General features: G+C 39.9%; 1 protein-coding gene across 1 annotated transcript in view; it reads right to left on the reverse strand.

Moving 5' to 3' along the window:
• The window catches only part of LOC122560691 (unconventional myosin-XV), a 158,382-nt gene that overhangs the window by 13,264 nt on the left and 120,022 nt on the right, over positions 1–25,096 (reverse strand). The window contains exons 47-57 of the mRNA XM_087998065.1: positions 19,038–19,242; positions 15,292–15,483; positions 14,097–14,169; positions 12,778–12,850; positions 11,735–11,808; positions 10,928–11,010; positions 9,318–9,448; positions 9,003–9,097; positions 3,290–3,367; positions 989–1,085; positions 701–861 (exon numbers count right to left, since the gene is read on the reverse strand). Coding sequence (XP_087854191.1) covers positions 701–861; positions 989–1,085; positions 3,290–3,367; positions 9,003–9,097; positions 9,318–9,448; positions 10,928–11,010; positions 11,735–11,808; positions 12,778–12,850; positions 14,097–14,169; positions 15,292–15,483; positions 19,038–19,242 — 1,262 coding nt within the window. The remainder of the gene's footprint in view (positions 1–700; positions 862–988; positions 1,086–3,289; positions 3,368–9,002; positions 9,098–9,317; positions 9,449–10,927; positions 11,011–11,734; positions 11,809–12,777; positions 12,851–14,096; positions 14,170–15,291; positions 15,484–19,037; positions 19,243–25,096) is intronic.

Below are 25,096 nucleotides of genomic sequence, written 5' to 3' on the forward strand. Positions count from 1 at the left end.
TGGCATCGGGCAGTCCAGCCACTGCATTCAGGAACACAGCATCAGGGCAAGATTTTATGCTCCCAGCACTGTTTTAATTACAGTGTGAGATCCATCCTCTCAAATTTTGACCTTGCTTTTTTGTTGGGGAGCAATTGGACCATTGTAAGTACATATCAGACATGTTGAGTTCATCATGCTGAGAAATGGGGAGAGGAGCGAGCAAGTGAGTTAGTTCCTATTCTGACACTCTCTGCCATCCTCTTCAAAACGTTAGCAAGGATATTTTTGACTTTTTAAAATGTGAAACCATCAAGCATTTTTAATCAAAGATTGATGCTACTTATGATGCACAGAATATGGCAATGTGTAAACTGAATACTGTGAATTTTTCTTTTTGCCCTTTCTGCTTTTGCTGTGCTACTATTCTGAAATTGTTGCACACAATTATTGGGACTGTGTTAGACTGAGGACAGAGAATAAAATCGGTTTCGTTTTCCTACCACATTTCTACAATTATTTGGAAACAAATTCTTCCTCTCTGTTGCAGCCCTGAACTTGTTCATTACTCTCAAATCTTGATTAAAATCCATAGTCACACATGCTTCTTTATTACTGTGAAATCTTCAATTTCTGCATAATCCACTGTCATGTACAGCTCTTCATTATTGCAATATCCACAGACTTAAACACATTTTCACAACTGCAATATCCAGAGTACCTGATTATAATGCACAGTCACACACAGCTCATTCTCAAACTTCAGCGGTTGAAACCAGAGCACACGTCGGAAACAGAAGATGAAGTTTTGATCAACTTGTTCCATTTCTGTAATTACATCAAGGATGTAATCTTTCTTTTTAAGTGGATGCACATTTTGTCCTGAAACAGAGCATGGGATATTATCACATGGGACTGCAACAAACAATCTGATCTCATTCCCCTCACAGGCACACACTTTCCCAGAACTCTTCATGGAAAAACACACACTGGAATCTAAAGAGAATACCTTTGTTGGTGATAACAAATATAGAATATTCATCTGCAGCCTCCGAGTTTTGAAGTCCCATTTCATTGCAAAACTCTTCAATCACATCAATTGCAACCTGGACCAGAGCAAAACAGCCAATCAATATTCCTCATTTTAATTATGTGACAGTAACAGCAAGAGTTTTGCCATTTTTGCTACTGCTTTCTAAGGTGTGGGTGGGAGGTAGCATGGAGGGATATGATGGAATGGGTTTTGAAAGAGAGAATGTGATCTGAGACCTGGAAAAGTGAGACCTTAAGACAAAACAGCAGAATCAGGCCATTCAGGCCATCAATTGTTCAACCATTCATGAGATCATGCCTGATCTGATAATCCTCAACTCCAATTCCCTGCCTTTTCCTCATAACCCAAACCCTTACTGATTAAAAACCTGTCTCTATACTTAATGACGCAGCCTCTACAACCCTCTGTGGTAAAGAATTATACAAACTCATTACCCTCTGAGAGAAAAAAATCCTCCTTATCTCTGTATTAAAATAGTGATCCTTATTCTGAGATTATGTCCGTTGATCCTAGACTCTCCCTCAAGGGAAAACAAGTTTTCTGCATCTAATCTCTTAAATCCCCTAACAATCTTATATGTTTCAATAAGGTTGCCTCATTCTTCTAAACTCCATTGAAGATAGATCCGATCTTCTCAATGTCTCTTCATAAAACAGTCTCTCCATTTCCAGGATCAATCTATTGACCCTTCCATGTCTACAATGCCAATATATCTTTCCTTAGATTATGGACCCAAAATTGTTGACAGTATTCCAGCTGTGCTATGACTATTACCTTGTATAGTTTTAGCAAGACTTCTCTATTTTTATACTCCATTCTCTTTGAAATAAAAGCCAACATTCCACGTTCAAGCCCTCTTACGTGTTGAACTTGTGTGTTAGCATTTTGAGAATAATGTACAAACACTTAGCTGTGCTGTAGCTTTCTGCAGTCTTTCTCAATTTAAATTTTTAATTCCTCTATTCCCATGTTCCAACACTAAATTCTATCTTCCATGTTTTTGTATGCTCTGTAAGCTCTTTGTATCGACCTCAGCACCTACCTTCCTACCAATTTTTGTGTCAACCTCAAACTTGGTAATAGTATACTCACTTCCCTACTTTATTAGTGAATCCCTTATCCATGCTGATACACTTCCTCCAACAGTATGGGATCTTCTTATCTAATTAAATAGCCTCACATGTGGTGCCTTCTGAAAATCAAAGTATATTACATCTACTGCTTCCCTATTTATCCTGCTTGTTCTCCCTTAAAGAATTCTATTCAATTTGTCAGGCAAGATTTCCCCTTTGTGAAGCCATGTTGACTCTGCTTGATCATATTAAGTATTTTTAAACACTTTGCCGTTGTATCCTTTCTAATGGACTCCAATATTTTCCCAATACCAGACATTAAGCTAAATGGCCTATAGGTACTTTGTTTGCCTCATTTCCTTTTCAAATAAAGATACGACATTGACAGTTTTCCAATCCTTTGGGAATTTTCCAGAATCTAAGGATTCTTGCAAGATTACTACCAGTGTATACACTATTTCTATCCGTACTGTTAATATTGTAGGATGCATTCCATCAAGTCTTATCATTCTTTAGCCTTATTAGTTTCCCTAGCACTTTTTCTCTAATGATGTGGAGCAAGGCCAAAGCAAGAAACATAGACATGAAATAGGAAGATGGAGGAGTGGGGTTGGATGAGAGTAGGGCTGGGAAAGAGGGTGTGGACTGGAATGGGGTGGGGTTCAGCCAAGAAAGCATGAGAAAAATGGGTAGGTGGGACAGCCTATGGTGAGTTGGGGGCAGTGAGAGAGATGGTGTGGTCAATGAGGTGGGTGAAAAAACACAGGGAGGACAGGAAGAATATGTACTCAGCTGATTTTTAATATTTTAACTAGATTTTACTCCCAACATTGTGAGAGATTTTAGATTTAAACTCTAATCTGGGGACCACATCTTGGGTGCATTGTTCCTTTGTGTGCACTAACTCTTCTGGTTAGTTGGAGTTAATTAACCCTTTCAATTCTAGTCATGATTTGGAGATGCCGGTGTTGGACTGGAGTGTACAAAGTTAAAAATCACAACACCAGGTTATAGTCCAACAGGTTTAATTGGAAGCACACTAGCTTTCGGAGGGCCGCTCCTTCATCAGGTGGTTGTCCACCTGATGAAGGAGCGTCGCTCCGAAAGCTAATGTGCTTCCAATTAAACCTGTTGGATTAAAACCTGGTGTTGTGTGATTTTTAACTTTCAGTTCTAGACTCACTGTGCAGGTTTTTATCTTCAGATGTCTCTCCATGTTACCAGGCAACAAGAACATTTGTCGTTTGGAGCTTCTCCCAGCCTATAGAGAAGGAAGGGAAAATGTCATTGAAAGCACTGAAAAGGGTGTAAATATTTATTTCAATAATCTTTAAAAAATGCAATACATTTTGTCAAAATCGCTGCTTATATCAAAGCATTGAGTCCTCCAACATGCCCTCTGGATATAACGGTTTCTCTCATCCTCTCTCCTGAGGAAGAGTTTTCAAGTGGTAAATTTCATCATAAATTCCTTAGCCAGAGTAAATATGATCATAAGATATAGTTTCAGAAATATAGTTTCAGAAATACAGCATTCAGCCCACCAAGTCTCTCTGCCATTTATTGAGGTTATGGCAGATCTGATATACCTGAACTCCATTTTCTTATCTTTTATCTATAACGGATTCCCTTGCTGATTAAACATCTATATGGACAGCATGGTGACTCAGTGGTTAGCACTGCTGCCTCATAGCACCAGGGACCCAGGTTCGATTCCAGCCTCGGGCGACTGTCTGTGTGGAGTTTGCACATTCTCTCTGTGTCTGCGTGGGTTTCCTCCGGATGCTCTGGTTTCCTCCCACAGTCCGAAGATGTGCAGGCCAGGCGAACTGGCCAAGCTAAATTGCCCATAGTGTTAGGTGCATTAGTCAGATGGGGGTGGGTCTGGGTGGGTTACTCTTCGGAGGGTTGGTGTGGACTTGTTGGGCCGAAGGGCCTTTTTCCACATTGTAGGGTAATCTAATCTCATATAAAAAAATCTATATTTCAGCATTGAGTGTACTTAATGACCGAGACAATACGACCCTCTGCGATAAAGAATCCTGCAGATTCAGTAACCTCTGGGAGAAGAAATTCCTCCTCAGCTCTGTATTAAATGGGTAACACCATATCTGAGAGTATGGCTTCTGGTCAGAGACTTTCCAAGAAGGGGAAACAACCTTTCTGTGCATACCCTGTTCAGTCCCCGAAGAGTCTTGTATCTTTCAATAAGGTTGTCTTTCATTCTGCTCAACTCTAATGAGCACAGGCACAACCTGGTCAACTTGTTCTCATAAGATATCTAGGATTGACCTATTAAACCTTCTTTTGACTGTGTCCAATGCCATTATATCCTTCCTTAGATTACGAGTCGATAACTGTCTACAGTATTACAGCTGTGGTCTGACCATTCCTGCCAAATTTTCACATATTATATTCCGTATGCTAAGATTTTGCATATAGCCATTTGCAGATCTATGGAATCATCAGCACTTGCCTTCCATTTATATTTGTGCCATGTTCAAACTTGACTAGAGTACATTCACTTGCCTCATTCAAGTCATTAATATATATTGTAAATAATTGTAGCCCCAGCATTGATCCTTAGACATTTCATTAGTTACAGGTTGCTATACTGAAAATATCCCACTTATCCCAACTCTGTCTTCTATTAGTTAGCTAATCCTCCATACATGCTAATATACTACAGGTCGTTCTGCTGTAATGTGCATTTCATCAATGCGAATTTGCGATAATATGATTGACAAATTGGGGACACTATTTCGAAAGTGTGAACTTTTAAAGTGTGTATTGGTTATAACATGATTCAGGCCCCATTAGTTTAAACGGTGCTGCTATTATGTGATTTTCTTATTACATGGGATTGCGTGAGAACAGAACTACCACATGATAGCAGAACCGACTGTACCTCCAACACCATTGACTGTTATTAAGTACCCTAACATGTAGTACCTTGAGAAACACCTTCAGAAAATCCAATATATTACATTCACTGCTTTCCCTCCATCTGTCTTGCTTGTTACCTCCTCAATGAATTCTATTCAGTTTGTCAGGCATGATTTCCCCTTTGTAAAGTTGTGCTGACTCTGCTTGATCATATTATATATTTTTAAATGCTCTGCTATTACATCCTTAGACTCTTTGCATTTTCTCAATAACAGACATTAAGCTAATGGCCTATATAGTTACCTGTCTTTCTTCCTCCTTCCCTTTATACATAAATGTATATTACATTGGTAGTTTTCCAATCTGCTGGGACTTTCCCAGAATCTACAAACTTATGACAAGTTGCACCAGTGCATCCATTATCTTGTAGCTACTTTTAATAACCCTAGGATGCATCCCATCAGGTCCAGGAGCCTTAATGGTCTTTAGCCCCATTCATTTCTCTAATAATTTCTCTCTCGTGTTGGTGGATCAGGAGAGGGGCAATAAATATAGGTATGAGTAGAAAGATGGGAATGGGATTTGGAGCCCAGCTCTTACGTTCCTAAAAATTACATCTTAAATCCCCCAACCCACATATCTATGTCTCTTCATACTATTCTGACTTCTCCATGCCCTTCTCAGATTCCCCCATGGCCCCTCTATACCCTCTCATACCACTCAGACCATCCACACGCAGACCATCTGCCTGCCATATTAAAGGGTATTATCATAGATGTTGTAGCAAAGTATTTAGAAATGTTCAAGGTAATCAAGCAGAGTTGAAATGGTTTTGTGAAAGGAAAATAATTTTTACCCAATTCTTTGGGATTCTTTGAGGAAGTAACATGATTTTGGAATGAACAGGACCTGCTGGATTCACTGTACTTGAATTTCCAAAAGGCACTTAATAAGATGCTACATGAAAGCTTAATGTGGAAAATAAATGCTCCTGCTGCATGGATAACATATTGGAATGGATACAAGAATGGCTAGCTAACAGGAAGTAGAGAATAGATATCATGGTCTTTTCTGGTTGACAAGATGTAACACTTAGTGTATCAAAGGGATCAGTGTTAGGTCCTCAACTATTTGCAATTTATACACATGACTTGGATGAAGGGTCTGAAGGTCAGGTTGCTTTATTTGCTGATGAAACAAGGATTAGGTAAGAAAATAATTTGCAAAAAGGACTTAAGAAGGCTACAAAAATGGGTTAAGTGAGTGGGCAATGATCAGGTAAATGGAGAATAACGTGGAAATTGTGTGACTGTCCATTTGGACAGAAAGATTGAAAAACAAGGATATTGTTTAAAAAGTGAAAGTTTTTACAACCCCAAGATGCAGAGTGTCTTAGTGAAACGTGAAAGGTCAATTTGGTAGCACAGCAAGTGATTGCAAGGGGAATTGAAGTCAGGAGGCTATTTTACAGTTTTACAGGGCAGAGATCCTAACTGAAGCATTTAAATTATTGATCTTCTTATTTCCGGAAGGATTTAAATGCATGAAAAACAATTCAGAGAAGGTTTACTAGACTAATACCTGAAATGTATGGGCTGTCTGATGAGAATAAGTTGGACAGACTAGGCTTGTATCTGTTGGAATTTAGAACAGGTGACTTGATTGGAACATGTCAGATCCTGAGAAGTCTGCACAGGGTGGATATGGAAAGGATATTTTGTGGAAGAATCTAGCTGGGGTCCAGTGCTTAAAAATAAATAATCACACAATTAAGACCGAGATAAAGTGAATTTTTTTTTCAGAATCTTTGGAACTATTTTTCCTAAAAGACAGTGGAAACAGTCATTGAATATTTTTAAGGCAGAGGTAAATAGATTCTTGATAAGTCACAGAATGAAAATTTATTGGGGATAGACAAGAATGTGAAGGAACCAGATCAGCCATGATCTTAGTGAATTAGGGAGCAAGTGCAAGAGGATGAGTGACCTACCTTTGCTCCTAATTTTTGTATTTGTATGTATGTATGTTTCCAATTACTTGTTCAGTATCCATGACATATGGCATTCAGAAGCCATGTAATAGTGATGGAGTTATTTGAAATGTATTTGGGGAAAAAAACAATCTAATAAATCTAATTCAAACACATTGCCATTGATACTGCAAAATAAATTGTCACTGAAAGACGTATTAATCCCATTAAACAGACATTAATTTTTGAAAACAAATATCCTTCTGTAGCCAAAACATAAGCAATAGGTTACCTGCTGAGCTTAGGTATGATCTGTTATTGAAACTTAGTCAAGCATTCATAATGGCTACAACTATCAAAACAAACCATTGCAACTCCAGATTATGAAACTGAAAGACCACATGGTGTGTTTTCAATTTCAAAACAGATCACCTGTCAATCAATGTAGTGGATATTGAGTTTAAAAAATATTCCACTCCAGGAGAAACTAAAGATCGCTGGACATTTAAAATATAATCCAAGAAATGACAAAAGGGTTTTTTTAGCACATTTTTCTGCATCTTCAAATGCAATATGGCATTTTTCCAATGGATAAAGTACTCTTAATGCTTTTTAACACTCAAATAACACTAGTCAAAGTAATGGTCAACTTAACTTTCAAGAGCAGAGCCCTATGATGGACAATGGCAATTCAATATATGATATTTGATAATACTTGAAGTTATCAAAAAACTTAATATCTACCCACCAGAATGTTCCTGACACATCATAGCAGACTTGGAGAAGGTTTAAGTCATCTGACACCTGCATCAGCACAAAATAATAGTTGGGGACAGGGGTGTTGGAATTGGGGGAGAAAATTCAAATTTCCCACAGGGCTAAAAATCTGATCTGAAATCAAAAGACTGTATGTACTCAACTTGTGAAAAGGGCACACAAAAATAATATTGGGCCCTGATGGCACTGCAAATTTGAAACTGCTACAAATAAATTCTCAGTTTTTATCATTGCCAAACCCATTTTCTACCTCCATCACCAGAAATCTGGTCCTGCTGTCTCTATTTGTAAAACTCCAAATGGTATTGTTCCTTTTATGCCTTAATCTTTCTGGACTTTCACAGAATTATATATTTGAACCATTTGTCCTTTTAGTCATCTACTTTTAAAATATTTCTCCATTTAGTGTTAATTCCAAACAAAGTCATATAAAACTATATAGCCCATTCTTTCTGAAAGATTTTGTATCCTACCCAGTTGTCAAATTTCCTGCTGTGCGTTCTCTATACCTCATCAAATCATTTGCATAGGCTGAGACCAAATGCAGATTCCACACTGATACCTAAGATCATGAGTTCCAACTCTTCCCCAAGCAGAACATCTATTTATCATAAGTCTGTTTGACATCCAAGAATAGATTTTCTATCTAAATGGCCTTATTTCCATTCATATAATTAACTTACAGTCTTCGTACAAACCTCTCATTAATGCTCTTTAAACACAGTTCAGAATCTAAAGGGGATAGAGATATTCAGGCTTTGCCTAAAAGTTGGAATGTGTGCACTGACACTTTGACCATTCCCAAAGTCTAACCATATTTCCTATCACCTGTCTTATCAAAAATCTAACAGGGCAAGGTAATCACCATCATGCTTCCTCCTTTGACTGCCTCTTCTTCTCCAACCCTTTTAGTCTATCTTTGAAATCCTCAGTTTTTAGAAAAGATGGAAGTGGGAAAATGATTGCCCAAAAAAAAAGAGATAAATGAACAAAATCCGCCAATGAATTGGACGGGTGTCGAAGAGTGTGGTACTTGAAAAACACAGCTGGTCAGACAGTGTCCGAGGAGCAGGAGAGTTGATGTTTCGAGCATAAGCTCTTAATCAGGAATGTTGAAGAGCTTATGCTCAAAATGTTAATTCTCCTGCTCCTCGGATGCTGCTTGACCAGCTGTGTTTTTCCAGCACCACACTCTTCGACTCTGATCTCCATCACCTGCAGTCCTCACTTTCTCTGCATTGGACAGATGACCTATTTCACTAACCACCATGGCTTTGAGCTCCATGCCATCCGGAAACTGGGTCCTGCCACCAAACTGGAAGGTTTTCTTCAGATTGTGGTCACAAGCTTTAGCAATTCCTGCACAAAGAAGTCAGAAGCAAACTGTTAAACATTATTGGCTGAAGTGAGTAAGAAATGTCTTAAACAGTACTGAACAGTACTGAACAGAGTGAGTCAGAATCAATCAGTTGAACATCACATTCTGCATATATTTTTGAAAACAAAAAATGGAGAAAATAGGTCAAAAAGAAAAAAATATTCACACCATAAGAAAATACAAGTAAATAAAAAGAAATACCTTGAAAACTGGCACCAGGAATCCTGCAAACAGACTCCAGTAACTTAAAGAGGTACGGCTTGAACACTTCTGAACACTTGTAATAGGCAGTGAGGATATAGAGCAGCCTCCAGCCTCGTGGAGCACTATCACTGCAATAGACATTGAAACAACTTCAACACTTTGCTGACATCATGAACCTACACATTGCTAGCAGCAATCAAAACTTTCTGGTGCAATTGTCCCATAATCAGATTTTTCTGCAAACAGAGGAAGAGAGGTGTACTTCTGTGGGGCCTTTCACATCTGCAGGTTGATTTATAATCAATGATGCACTTCACTATAATCATACTATAACGTAGGAAGAATGACAACTAATTTACATATGAAAAGATCCCATAAACAGCAAAGTTGATAATGATCACAATATTCTAGTGATGTTGGTTGATGACTAAGTGTTGGTCAAAACCTGATAAGAACACTGTTGCTCTTCTTTAAATAGTGATTGTGAAATTTTTATACCTGCCTGATAGGGCAGAAAGGCCTCAGTTTAATAAATCTTTTGAAAGATGTCACCTTCCACAATGTAACACCCTGTTTGTACTGCATTGGAATGTGAGCCTGGATAATGGAGCTCTGATCTCTGGCGAGTAACTTGACCCCATGACTTGCTGACTAAAATTGGAACGTTACCATTCAGCCAGAGCTGACACTTCAAATTTCTAAACATTAATACCTCCTGCTTGCAACTCCACATTACCTTTTTGATATAAATAAACAGGCTGTCCAGTGGAGTGAGCAGTTTCAGTTTGCGTCATAATATGTTGACAAAACATAGTTCTTTTTATTAGAATGAGCTCCAACTCTCACCCCCATGCCCAACATCTCATCCTCTTCATTTTGTCTCTCCCTTTGCACTGGGAGCATATCCAACACATCAGACACCAAGACAGAAGCTTTGTAGACAGGCCAAACTCGCTGCTATGTGCTAGGACTTGGATCCCAACCTGAAGGTTTATGGATCAAAAAAGGGTGAATCATTGGCATGTATTGAATGCTTCCCTCTTTCTCTAACTATTTGTCTCTGTTTGGCTTGCCATTAGTCATGTGACCTCTGCCACTGCTGTAAATGCCTTTGAGTGTAGTCTTTGGGAACCATTGAACAAACACACACACATCGCTTGTAATAATGTGGCTAAGTGCAAGTTGCATGGAGGGATTTGCAATATAAGGCCCAGTGAGATGTTTACTGTAACTTTCTAAACATACCTCATTAACTACCTACCTCATTCCTGGAGCATCCCTCACATCTGATTCTAGCTCCATCTTACTGTGTGCCATTCTCAGAACCATTAGCCACTCACCAGATAAGTGCCACAACCCTTATGCCCCAAGAACAATTAGATGTCTTAGCTGAAAGTACCTTAGAATGTAAACTGTGAGAGGGGTTAAATATACACATCACTTACAACAGGAAGGGCTAGTTGAGGGCATATATTGAATACTTGTCATCTTTCTCTAACAATCCTTCTATGTGACTACTGCATAATCAATGGCAGTGAATGGCTGAGTCTGAGATGTTAAATACTCTACATTTTGGCAGCTTGGGATTATAACTGGTTTTTCCTTACATTTTTGAGCTGGTGTTGTCAGTGATCTGTTTGATAATCTGGCAGTAGGTTTCATCTTTCATTACTTCATGTTCCCCACACAGCTGCAAAAGACAGAACAATACCAAAAGAAAACATCAAACTCCCCACCACTTAGCAGGTGAAAAAGAGACTTTGAGGACAAATTTTGACTATACCACACTCTTCATATTGTTTTTGCAGAAGACCAAAGCAACACAGAGTGAAATCAGGAATGCCACAGTGACTGAAGCAACACTGGCTGCAATCAAAGGTACTGATCTGCCAACATATGCTGCTTACTCAGTTGCAAGAGGAGAGGAGCCCTGTTAGAGCATTAAAGGGCGGAAATAGGACACGTAAAAGGGCAACATGTTGTCAAAGTCAGTAATTCTACAAAGGTACATCCTATTCAGAATTAAAATGGACGGTGAGCCGGCTCATTGACTGGTCACCTTTGGGAGTTGTTACCCAGTTCTACCACCCAAAGTCTCATTTGTCAATCAACAGTAGTTCATAAATTTTCCAAGTCCCACTCTCTTTCTTCCTTCTCCTGAACATCATAGTTTTATGCTAGCTGGCTGGGCAAGTCTCCCACAAATCCCACTGCACTCATATTCTAAATGCAAGAAGCTCAACATTCCTCTTCGAGGTGAAGTTTCTGAAAGGGACAAATTTTCAGTCTGGGAACCACACACCTTCAGTCATGCTGCTATATTGAACACTCACATAGAGACATGTATGAACATACAAATACTATATTCAGATTCACACATATCAAAATTTGAAGGCATGCAGGTTACCCTTTACCTTAAGAATACTATAGACAGTGTCTTGTTCTGTCTGCCCTTTGAGTGGATGGTCCCCCATAAATTTCATGACAGCTACAGAGGGGAAACACACGTGAGTTATGAATAACAAGAAAGGCTAACTGTTGTCAAATTGAGTAACAAAGCTCATAAAGCACCGACATACAAATCCCAGTGGAGGTCACTGGTTTCACATTTTAATTCAATAAGCAAACTTATTGGAAACAAATCCGCATGTTCACCCTTGGCTCCCTCCAGATATCACCTATGGAGAGGATGTCATGTGTGATTGCATACAGTAAAATATTTTGAGGGCTTGATTGCCATTGATCTCTCTGATCGCAATGTATTCTTGATCCATTTTCATATTGCAAGAGGTATTGACTCTGTAAGGTTGAGGGCGGATTGGGGGTGTGGTGGGGGATGGAGTGGGAGGTTTTGGTACAGCTGGAACACAACATTTTAAATGGTTCAAATGCCAGTGGATGATGGATGTGCAGCTTTAGGGGCTTTCCAGAGATTGTTGCTCTTAATGTAGGGATTTAGGACCAAACTCTATGGAGGAGCTCATAACCAGAAGAAATCATGACCCCTACTGCTGTTAACCTATGCCTGTTTATTGAAGGGTAAGGGTACAGGGAGTGGAAGGGGGATGTTCGGGGGCTGGGTTTTAACTGAGAATTTAGAGCAAGGAGTCCAGTTGGAATAAAGAGTTAGGATACGGCAGTGGAGTTGAAGAGGTGGGGTGGGGTCAGTGACAAGGAGGTTTCAGGGCAGGCCAAGGTATTGAGGAGATGGATAAAGTTGGTTAAGGGGCTGGGGTGAGAGTCCTACCCACGCAATCCTAGCTGCACAGGCTGACAGGTTATAAATAGGTGAGTTGAGGCCATGAGGGCGGATGACCAGGACACGTCCCATTATGAAAACTGTAATCTTCAGGTGTGGAGAATATTAGAAAAAAAATCAGACATCTAGAAAGTGACACAGTGAGTGTAGTGAGGGTGTTATTTGATTTCTTGAATAGAAATCAGAGTTCATTCTCACCAATGAAGATCTCAGCTGCTATCTTGTTCAAATTCTCATCAGAGAACTCAATCAGTGACTCTTGGATTGGAGTCTGTAGAAGAAAAGTGAGAATGTTATACAAGTAAATACGAATTCACAAGATGTGTGGCTATATTTGATTATTAAAGTAAAGATTTCACAAGTATTTCATTTAGTAAGGTAAAAAGATTCATGCATCATTTTCTGTCAATCAGGGCACAGACAAGTAACACAATGTTGTGATTTGTGTGTGTGCGTGAGAGTGTGCATGGGCATGCCCAAGTATGTGTGTGTATTTGTGTACGTGAGTGTGAGAACATGTGTCAGAGAGAGTGTGTGTGAGTACCTACATGCATTAAGTGGCATGTATCATTAGATTTGGGGTTCTGAAACCAGTTGGCTGGGCTCAAGACCTTAACACAAAATGGTTGGATGACTATTTTCTGAATATGTGCTACCCACAAGAATCTTTACCAGCTGACTGCCTATATTGAGGAGCCACAGCTACAAACCCTTATCGCACATGTGGCCAGTGTGAAGGGCTTTGTGATGGTTGCACAAATTTGTAAAATCATCTCTCCAGAGTCCTGAGATGATTGCTTTCCCCATAGCTCACACCTTTGGAAAAATAACCTGAACTGAATGCATTTGTGGCTGGGCTAAATATTCAATAAAATTTCAGGACAGGGCCTTCATGCAGTTGACACCAGAAAGTAGATTGTGGTCAGAGGGAGAAGGGGGTAATTCAACTTTCCCAGAGCTAATTCTGCTCAGAGACAGTGGTGGCAAGGGTAGTGAGTCAGTGCAAGAGTAGACAAGGTAATAGTGACAGTGTTACCAGACAATAGGGCTGCTGTTTCTCATGTGTGTGTGTGAGAGAGAGAGAGAGAGAGACAACTGGTGGTGGTTTAACCTGAGGGTCACTTCACCTTAGTCAAGGTGAGAGAATGAGAAGGAGAATCCTTCATGGTAACCTCAGCCAATGCAAGGATTGAACGCACGCTGTTGGCATCGTTTGGCATTGCAAACCAGATGTCCAGTTAACTGAACTATAGTTCTCTTTACTCTTGCAAAAAGAACTTATGTGGAATCTTACCTACCGGAAATCAATGTCTTCAAACAATTTCTGTTTAAAGCACTTAGTTTCTGCATCTTGCAGCCAGCACATCTTAGACTGTGGTAATCTATTGATTTGTTATGGGTCGCTAATTCTCATTGTTGGCAAGTTCCCTTTAATAATTGCATCTCTAGGATGGCCATTTGACCAGAATCATCATGTAGGGTGTGGAGGAATGATCAGATCATTGGGCATTGCTTACCTTTGTATACTTCACCAGCTCAGCTGAGTCTTTGGGATCTCTGCCTTTTTTAGATTTCTCTTTGGTGACCTCACTACAGAGAGAAAAAAATAACATATACAGGTATTTTAGAGCTCATTTTATGTTATAGGTATATTTCTTTTTGTTTACAATTGTCAAATTGTTATTATTTATGAGATTAACATTTTTAAAATATGAAACAAACATCCATTGTATTACATTTTTCTTTTTTTCTTTGCTTCAATATCTCAGTACCTTTGACACCCTGTCCTTAAAATACTACACCTTTTACATCTTAAGAATTCTTCGCTTTACAAACGTTCGCAATGTGCAAAGCCAGCATTTTGTGAAAATGGCAAGATAGTAACATTCAAGAATAGACAGCTCCAGAGTTGTGAAGTGGCAACATTCAATTCTGCTCTGCAACAGGGTTGAAGCTTATTACAGGGGTACATAGTTTTTGATAGGTCAGTCAGAGCAGTTCAAAGGTCACTGAAAAGCAGTTTTGGAATCACAGAGTGGGAGAAAGAGGGGCAGATTCTGTGTTAGGAGAGATGATTTTTTTAGCTGTTCTGCAGGGAAGAAGAGGAATTGGCTGGCTCTGTGCTGACACTGAATTTCATATGGAACTTTTGCTAGTTGTTTTGAAAGATCTGTCAATCAATTGCGAGGCATACATATATGCCTGTTAAATGTTTGTGTACTTTGAAGATAAGAGGTGCTTTGTGACCAGTAAAGAATGTTTAAAGCATACTTGTGATTTAGCTTTGGCAATAATTCATTCACCCAAAATCTGAGGATTACTTAATCAGGATGAGTAAATTAAATTATTTTTTATCCAAACTGGTTTAGGAAGGGTGCAGTGATGTGGGCAAAAGACAGACGGCACAAGGTTGATCGAGGTAAACAATGCAAACTACACATCCAAGTGAAGAATGGAAGAGGCATTGAGAAAGTAAAAGAAAAGTGAAAGAAGCAGGACAAAAGGAAATGGATTAATACTGAGTGGTCAAGGTCTACCATCACTTGACTGACCAGATCACTCTCAAACAGTTTTACATTTGACAGTTCAGATGTTAAGCTCATACCAGAAAAGTCACACTTGGGATCTATGCAACTGTACAATGTACTTGTTCATTTGTGCAGTCTGGATGAACTGTGGATTCACACTGATCAATGCCCGTTTCTCACTCACCTTTTTAACTTGTGGGGCTGACGGAAGTATTTCTTGGCAAATTCAGTCATGGTGTACTGGTTATCCTGAAGGACATATTCGGGTATACTCTCTATAAGCTCACTGACTGGTGGAGAGGCCTGCAGAAGAGTGGGTTCATATTGAAATAATGAACTGGATAGATAAACTTGTTGAGACATCAGGTCACAGATACTGCAGAAGGAGTCACAGTCTTGAGCTCCAGTTCATACTGAGCCAGCCCAGCTGTCAGTATGAATACTGTACGTAGTGCCCCCCTTCACCTGTGCGTTAAGTTAATCATTTCACTCTCACACACAGACACTCCCATAGCCTTACCCCTACCCTCACATACGAGGCCTTGTTATCACAGGTTAAAAACAGAAGTTGCTGGAAAAGTTCAGCACATGGTCTTGTTATCATGTGGTTTGCTATTACACACAATCCATTGTTGGCCACTAATAGTTCCATTATTCACCCTCCCAGCTTGATTGTTATCCATTCCTTTGCCTGTCTGACTGTTCTTCTCTCTCTTTGGGTTCTACCTCCATCTATCGTTTACTCCTTGCCCCTCCCTTCACCCTATCTACAGTATAAAAACATCATTTTCCTCACTGCCACCAGTTCTAAGGGTCACTGGACACAAAACATTCCTGATGAAGGACTTATACCCGAAATGTCAATTCTCCTACTTCCTGGATGCTGCCTGACCTGCTGTGCTTTTCCAGGACCACACTCTTGACCCAAAACATTAAAACTGACTTCTCTCCACAGATGCTGCCAGACTTGCTGAGTTTTTCCAGCAATTTCTGCTTTTTGTTTCTGATTTCAAGCATCTATAGTTCTTTTGATTTTTAGTTAGATTAATCATTTGTTCTTCTGCCAATCCTTATAGTAACACATATTAGAAGTCTGCAGCCGAGCATGTCAGATGAGGGCAAAGGGGGAGATGAACCTGATTAGATTCAGAAATGAACTACAACAGGGCAGCCTGTACAATAAAAAGAACAATTTGTACTTATATAACTTTTAACATAGTAAAACTTTTCAGAGCACTTTACAGGGCACTATCAAACAAAATTTGATATGTAGCTACATATTAGTGCGGATAATTAAAAGTTTGGTCAAAGAGGTTGGTTTTAAGAAATGTCCTGAGGAGGACAAAGACGTAGAAAGGCAGAGAGATTCAGGGAAGATGTTCCTGGAGTTTGGGCTGAGGAGTTTGAAGGCACAGCCAACAATGATGGAGAGATTAAAATCAGTGATGGTTAAGAGATTAGAATGGAAGAACACCAATTTCGAAGAGGGTTGTAAGGCTGAACAGCCTATAAGACAGGAAAAAGTGAGGCACTGGAAGAATTTCAAAATCAGGATAAGAATTTTAAATCAAGGCCTTGCTTAACTGGGAGCCAGTATAGATCAGGGAGCATTGTAACTGCATGGAATTTGGTGCCAATTAGGACAAGGGCAATAGAGTTTTGGATGACATCATGTTTATAGAACAATGGATTAAAAGAAGTCAGCCACAAGTGTTTTGGGGTAGTCAAGTCTATCAGTACCAAAGGAATGGAAATGGGCGACAGCTGCAGATGAGTTGAGGCTGGAGACAGTTAGTAGATGCTACAGGGATCTCCCTCCTACAGGAAGGGTGTTGTGACATTTGAAAGGGTTCAGAAAAAAATGACAAGAATGTTGCTATGGTTGGAGGAGGCGGGAGGGGCGGTGTTTGAGCTATAGGAAGAGGCTGAATATGCTGGAACGTTTTCTGTGGAGGGTCAGAGGCTGAGGGGTGACCTTATAGAGGTTTATAAAATCATGAGAGGCATGGGATAGCATAAATAGACAAGGCTTTTTCTGACAGAGGACATCTATTGTAGAACAGGGATCCAAACCTCACACTACCTGCGTATCTGTGTTCACCTCCCTACATCACCTAGTGACCTGCCTGCATTCAGTGGTAGATGGATTGTGAGGTAAATTTAGTTTCAGTTCATATGCAGCCCCGGATGATTTTCAAGTCTACAAGCAACACCCCTTATTTTCTTTATAAACTGAGATTTGTACAGAATAAAACTGGTGCACTTTTTGCCATTTGCTGACCAATTTCTCTCCTTTTCTGTTTTTGTTGTTTGAATGTTGGACCCTCCTCACTTGGGTACAATTTGATCAAAATTACAGAATTATTACATCACAGGTGGAAGCCAATCAGACCATTGAGTCTGTACCAGCTCTACGATTGTGCATTTCACTTAGTGCTATTCTTTCACTTTTTCCGTCTAACCAACACATTTCTTTATTTTCAGCAAGCAGTCTAATTGTATTTTGAATAAATTATTTCTATTAAACCTGCTTTTCCATCGCACATCTAGGAATTCCTGACCTTAACCTCTCAGTCAATGAAAAAGCTTTTCCTCATGTCACTTTTGCTGCTTTTATTAACTACTTATAATCTGTGCCCTTTCATTCTCAATCTATTCATGAGCGAGAACAGTTTGTCTTATCTAATCTGTCCTCGCGTTTTTGAATCCATAAATCCATGAATTAAATCTCCTTTCAACGATCTATTCTCCAAGGAAAACAACCCTAACTTTTCCAATTTATCTTCATCCCTGGAACCATTTTTGTGAATCTTTCCTGCACTTTCTGTAATGTCTCCCCATCTTTCCTGAAGTGCAACATCCAGAACTGGATGTAATACTCCAGGTGGGTCCAAACTAGTACTCTACACAAGTTCAATATAACCTTCTTTCTCTTATACCATCCATATTATTAATACTATTAATAAAGGATACTGTATGCTATCTTAACCATTCTCTCAACCTCTCCTTCCATCAACAATGACTTGACAGATGCAGCAATTCTACTAGTACTCACAGTGCGTCCATTCATTCTCACTATGCCTCATTATCCATTCCCACTGGTACTAACTCTGTGCCCATCCATTCCCATTGATGATTTTGCATCATTTATTCTGCACATACAGACTTGGTGTTCATCCATTCCTGCAGACACTAACTATTCATTCCAATTGATCCTGACTCTGTACTATCCATTGCCACTAAAGTGATATGGACGTCTGCCCACCAATTCCTGCTCCACTGATACTCACTCCACCTTACTGAAACATTTTAATATGATTAGTGAGTATTGATTATGCAAATCAGCCAAAGCTGACGTTGTCATCCATTATCAATTATCTGCACCGTCGTGCAGGAAATACTGAACAGTAACCAGGAATAGGAAAACTCTAGCTGACTTTACACGTCAGCCCATGGGAATCAGATGAGCTGATATTGAGACCAGATAACTAAGCACAGTATATGAATCAATATCAGCATCCAGTCTGTTTATTGCTTCACTAATTGTTGCTTTAACCAATGACATACGAGGACGAGGTGATTAACCTAAGTTGATAATCCTTTGCAAATTTGTCTGTAATTCCTAAGAATGAGTGAATCTTGGGTGAAGCTCTCCATCAAGAGTCTAACAACTAAGTAAGGCAGAACCACACAGGACAGTTTGCAATCATCTGATTGTTTGTCAATTGCTCACCACAACAGATGCAAAGCTGTCACTACATTATAACACTATGATGCATGTAATGTTAACGTAAAGCTAAAACAAATTAGCATCTGGTCCCTCTCAGGCTACAAAGTTAGCCCCTCTCCTTTAATATGAGCACAGATAAGAGCAACAGTGGTGTAATGGAATAGGGTGAATGTCTGGAAGATCAAATCCGCACCTCTGACTTTCTGTCCAGTTCTTCAGCTGCTGCTGTCGATCCCACAGCAGCTGCCACGGTGGCTGAGGCTGAAGCTGCCACTTTGCCCTTTTTGTCGATTGGTTCTTCTTTCTTGTCCGTGCTAAGGTGAATAAAGTCTGGGGCAGCCACAGGCTGCACGTATTCTAGGGGGAATAGCCCAGACCTGCCATGGAATGCTCCAAACTTCCACCCTGTCCAAACAGGCAAAGGTTCATCATTTCATGGTAGCTTGTAACCTTTGGATAAAAATCTCAATATATTTCAGTTATGTTAATTCAAAGGAGGAATATGAATGCTGTGAACTTCCATCAATCTGGGCAGCTTTATTCATTTATACATAGGTTTGAACAGCAGGGGAACCTGCCCAGTTCTACCATCATCCAATACCTACAGCAGAAATGCAGAATCATAATCTACTCAACTGCTTCTGCAGAATGCAATACTCAGAATAGTTTCCAGAAGGCACGTGAGCAATAAATGTCCACCTCTCTTCCCAGGTCACAATACCTAACATTTCCCCTGTAATGAACCTATGCTCTTTCTGCCCTGAGACTATTTGACTATATGTAACCTATGCTGTAACTGCCTGGAAGTGCTAAGTGGGACTGCTTTGAAGGACCTTTAATATTTATCAAACCCATGTTGTACCTGCCATGACAGTATTTGGCAAGACAGTATGCACTAAGCTTTACTATGTATCTAACCAGTGAGTGTTAGAAGAACCAGTATGGAGGGGCTTTACTCGATGTCCGCTGTGTATTTGCTGGTTTTGTTCTATTATATATCTGATATACCTTGGAGCAATGCAGAGATGATGTGAGATTTGAGTCTAATATAAATTTATTAAAATATCTTTGCAATCACATGATGTCTCCTCATGTTCAGACCTTTGGCTTCTTGGGTCATTCTCTGGAAACTTCTGTTTATTTTAGACCTCATAGCTCCACCGACTTAATTAATCAAGCACAGTGCGCACAGATCAGCCAACAGACTAACATAATCGAAAGCAGTTAAATTATATCATTGAATATGACAGACATTTTACTGTGCTATACCCAACCTGGGAATGTTTAATGGAACAGTGAAGAGGGAACTTTGCTCTCTCTTGCCAATGCTGTACTTGCCATATGAATGGTTGATGCTGACACTGGAATCTACTGTAAGTCCCTGACATTGACAAGGATGAAAAGAAACACATCGAAACAGATAAAAATGTTAAACTGCGGAAGATAAAAACAAATAAGTATTTTAAATTGTGTAAGATAAAATTTTCAGTGAACAAATTCGAATTAACAGCCAGTGATCTTCAGTAACAAAGGACACCACTTGTTTGTTGCCTACAGCCTCCTAACATTGATGCAAAACAAATCTGGGTTGTAACTTTCATGTCCACTGTATTTGATGGAGGCATTGAAATATCTTCACCTACTGGTTCTGTTGTAATATAGTGACACAATTGAAAGCCCAGTTCATTGGAAACTGGCAAGCAGTCATGACAATGTCAAACCATGGAGATAGCTTCCTCATTGCCTGGAACATGATCTGGAATGAAAACTAGCTGTTGTTTTCCCTTTCCAATGCTGAGGTAGCTGCTTCTGGTTTTTCACAGTTTTTATTTTGATATTCCACATATAGGCAACTTTGGATCAAAAATGGTTAAGGTCTCATTAAGCATAAAACACGGGGGATCCAAGATAGCGGCGACCCAACAAGTCTGAGTCTATAGTGCTCCTCCCAAGACTTGGGCAAAGTGGGCAACCCACCCTCACCACACTCACCAAATCATTTAAAATAGCTGTTTAATTTAATTAGTTGCTTAGTATTAAATTTAAACAATCTAATCTTTAGTAAAAATGACTAAAGGGAAGGGAGCCCGCAGCTCTCAGCAAGCAGGAACCCCTCCGCCACCCTCTCCAGCTGCAGCAGAGGCGTCCACAGTCGCCTCGGGGGACTTACCTACAGTGGCAAGCCTTGTGGAAATCATCTCCAAACTAGATGCGAAGATCGACGCTTTCATTGAAGAATCCCGAAGTCGATGGGACTCACTCTCGGCCGCGCTGCAAAAGCACGACCGAGACATTAAAGAAATCGAGCGCTGGGTTGGAGGGGCGGAGCTAAAGGCTGCGACCTCCGAAACCACAGCGCAATCGGCCATGGATCAGGTCTCGACTCTCGAACAGCGAGTCCGGACCTTAGAGAATCATATTGATGACCTCGATAATCGAGGTCGCCGAAAAAATATTCGTTTGCTGGGCCTTCCCGAACAGGAAGAGGAAGGCCAGCTTACAGCATTTCTCGAGCAGTGGCTGCCACAGCTTTTAAATCTGGAGGCTGGATCAGGTCAGGTAAGGGTGGAATGGGCTTACCGGGTTGCAATATGCGGGCCCGGCTCGAACCAGCGCCCTCGCCTGGTCCTGTTCCGGCTGCAGAGCTATAGGGAGAGGCTCTAGAAATCTTGGAAAAGATTCCCAAGCCATGATCTATAAAGGATCCAAGATCATGTTATTCCAGGACTTTTCCCCAGCTCTGGTCCAAAAGAGGAAGGCATTCGATGAGGCGAAGAAGTGTTTAAGGGACTTAAATATTCAGTACTCCTTATGCTACCCAGCGACGCTACACTTTAACCATGAAGGATCCGTTGTATAACTTCGGATCGCCAGAAAAGGCTAAGGAATTTTTGGACTCTCTTAGATAAATTGTAAGAGACAATGGACGATGGTTTTCCTTTCCCCCACTCCGGTTTATATCCCCCCCTTTTTCTTTTTCTTACCTTACTGTTTAATATTATCTTGGGGGGTGAGGAGAGGGATTTATTTATTTGTTCTCTATTTAACGATTTTCTCCCCCCATTGGGGTTGTTTTTTTTATTATTCTATGTATGTATGTGTGTATGTGTATATATGTGTGTATATATATATATATATATATGTATGTATATATATACATATATATAAGCCGGGGGGTTTAGTTAATGTTGGTAGGGGGAGGTGGTTACCTTATTCTATTTTACCTCTGTCTCTAGGAGCGGGGTCGTTTTCCCTAGCTATTTTGTATTATTATATTTAATTATTATTTGTTGAGGTTGTAATTTTATAGTTATATATGTTTATACATGGTATTAACATTACCAAATATATCCAGGTGTGGGTGGGGTGGGGGGGTGGGGGTAGGGTGCTCACTGTCAACTCTAGCTTTGTATTATATCTGAATTCTCCTCATCCTATTGAGGAGCGCCTGGGTCAAGGGTGGGGCATTGGTTGGGAGAGGATACGATGGACCTTTGGAAAGGAAGTGATACCCCCTGGGAACACGGAGGAAAATCTCCATTTAAATACGTTTTTTTAAATTATTATTTAGAAATAGTTTTTTATTATACTGTTGTGAGTGTATAAGAGAGCCTTTATTTTTGTGAATTTTATATGCTCTATGCTCGGGATGTTTTGGATAGGGTTTCCCCTCCCGAGGGGTCTCGGATTTGCTCGGATGATGATGGTTGATCAGTCGGTTAAGTGGTGCACCTGGAATGTCAAGGGGAGTAATTCGCCAGTCAAAAGGAAGAAAAATTATCAAATCTTAAGAAAGAAAGAGTTGATATAGCTCTCCTACAGGAGACACATCTATTGGATAAAGAACACTTGAAATTACGACAGGGTGGATTTGATCAGGCCTTTTTTGCTTCTTTTAGCTCAAAAAGTAGGGGAGTTGTTATTCTTGTTCGGAAGAATTTCCCTTTCAAATTCCTAAATCAGATAAAAGATTAATCTGGACGATATATTCTGATTAAAGCCCTTATAAATGGAGAGGAATATGGGATTTTAAATTTGTACTGCCCCCCAGCATATCCCTTTAAATTTATAACGGAAGCCTTCTCAAAATTGATGGCTCTTGGTGCCCGTCATACAATTATAGGGGGAGACTTTAATTGTATTATGGATCCAGAAATAGATAGGATTCCCAAGAGTACTGCAGGAGTATCTCCCAGATCTAGACAATTGGTGGATCTGAACAAAGAATGAGGATTAGTAGATGTATGGAGATGTCTTCATCCACAGGGCAGAGATTTTTCTTTTTATTCCAATCCACAAAAATGCCACACCAGAATTGATATGTTTTTTGCCCTCTCAATTTTTTAAAATTAAATCATCCTGCAAAATAGGTAGTATAGCAATTTCCGACCAGGCTGCTGTATATATGGAAACCAAGGCAAGGAACAATGGGACATCCCCTCGGCATTGGCGTATGGACCCCTTCCTATTGAAAGATAGTAAATTTGTAAAGTACTTCTCTCAAGAATTTAAAACTTTTTTAGAAATTAATTTAGGTACGGCTAGCAACCCATCAATGATGTGGGAGACCATCAAAGCTTACGCGCGAGGTTTGATCATCTCATACTCGTCTGCTCGAAGCACGCTTAAAAGCAGCTGAAACTGCATATGCTGATAGACCTTCTATTATTAAATTGCAAAGGATTACGGCCCTTAGGACAGCTCTAAACACTACGCTTACCCAAACGGCTTAGAGGGAAATATTATTTGCAAAACAAAGGTTATATGAATTTGGCGACAAACTGGGTAGATACTTAGCATTTCTTGCAAAGAAAAAAAAGGCCCCTCAAACTATCAAGTCTATCAAGGAAAGTACGGGTATTTGGACTCATGATCATAAAAAGATGAATGCAATCTTTAGAAAATTTTATTCTGATTTATATAAATCGCAGGATTGTGAAGACAGGACTAGGAGGATGCAATCATTTTTTAAAAATTTGACCTTTCCGGGCCTAACTCCGGAACAGGTATCGGTCTTAAATGCTCCCCTAACAGTCCAAGAAATACTTGACGCAATCAGGCAACTTCAGAGCGGTAAGGCCCAGATGGTTTACAGGCTGAATTCTATAAAGAATTTACAGAAATATTGGCTGGTCTACTTATGGACATGTATAACTATGCATATAGTCAGGACTGTCTTCCGCCTTCGCTGAAAGAGGCAAATATCTCTCTTATCCTTAAAAAAGGAAAGGATCCAGAAGATTGTACGTCATACAGACCAATATCCTTGCTTAATGTAGATTTTAAAATCCTTTCTAAAACATTAGCATTGAGACTAGAAAGGGTACTGCCACATATCATAAAGGAGGATCAGACGGGGTTTATTAAGGGCCGTAGATCATCCAATAATATTAGAAGGGTTTTGAATATGATTCAAGCCTGCCATCAGGGAAAGATACCAGGAGTAGTAGTTTCATTAGACGTGGAAAAGGCATTTGATAGGGTTGAATGGTCATATTTGTTTTACACATTGGAAAGGTTTGGCATTGGAAAGGTGTTTACCAAATGGGTCTCAACATTGTATAGTGATCCCAAAGCAGTTGTGGTTACCAATGGATTAGGTTTGGATAGCTTCAGTATGGGTAGGGGCTGCCGTCAGGGATGTCCTCTTTCGCCATTGTCATTTACGCTAATAATTGAACCACTAGCAGAAGCTATACGAGCTGATCCTAATATAACGGCCCCGAGGATTGGTACAGGTAAACATAAAATTACCCTGTATGCAGATGATGTTCTTCTATTCCTCAGTCATCCTCTGATGTCCGTACCTCGCTTAATCCAAGTTATTAATACATTTAGCGCATTCTCAGGCTATAAAATTAATTTCTCAAAATCGGAGGCTATGCCAATGGGTGGCCTTGCTATGATACCCCACTTAGTGAACAGATCCCATTTTCCCTTTCGTTGGTCCCTGGAGGGTTTCTTATATTTAGGCATTTTTATTACCCCAGTATTTGGTCAGTTATACAAGGCTAACTTTGTGCATTTACTGGAAAGGATAAGGCAGGACCTCCATCGATGGGGAGACCTTCCAATTTCCTGGCTGGGTAGAATAGCACTAATTAAAATGAATGTCCTGCCCCGTCTCCTATACTCTATGAGAATGCTTCCGGTGAGGCTGGCACTACGTAAATTATATGGCTGGTTGGGTTCCTTTATCTGGAATCATAGACAGCCCCTCATTAAGCTGAAGAAGCTACAGCTTCCACAGGCAAGGGAA

The sequence above is a fragment of the Chiloscyllium plagiosum genome, unplaced genomic scaffold (assembly GCF_037043375.1).
Source record: "Chiloscyllium plagiosum isolate Xiang-an unplaced genomic scaffold, Cpla_swu_hap1 HiC_scaffold_20, whole genome shotgun sequence".
NCBI classification, from domain to species: domain Eukaryota; kingdom Metazoa; phylum Chordata; class Chondrichthyes; order Orectolobiformes; family Hemiscylliidae; genus Chiloscyllium; species Chiloscyllium plagiosum.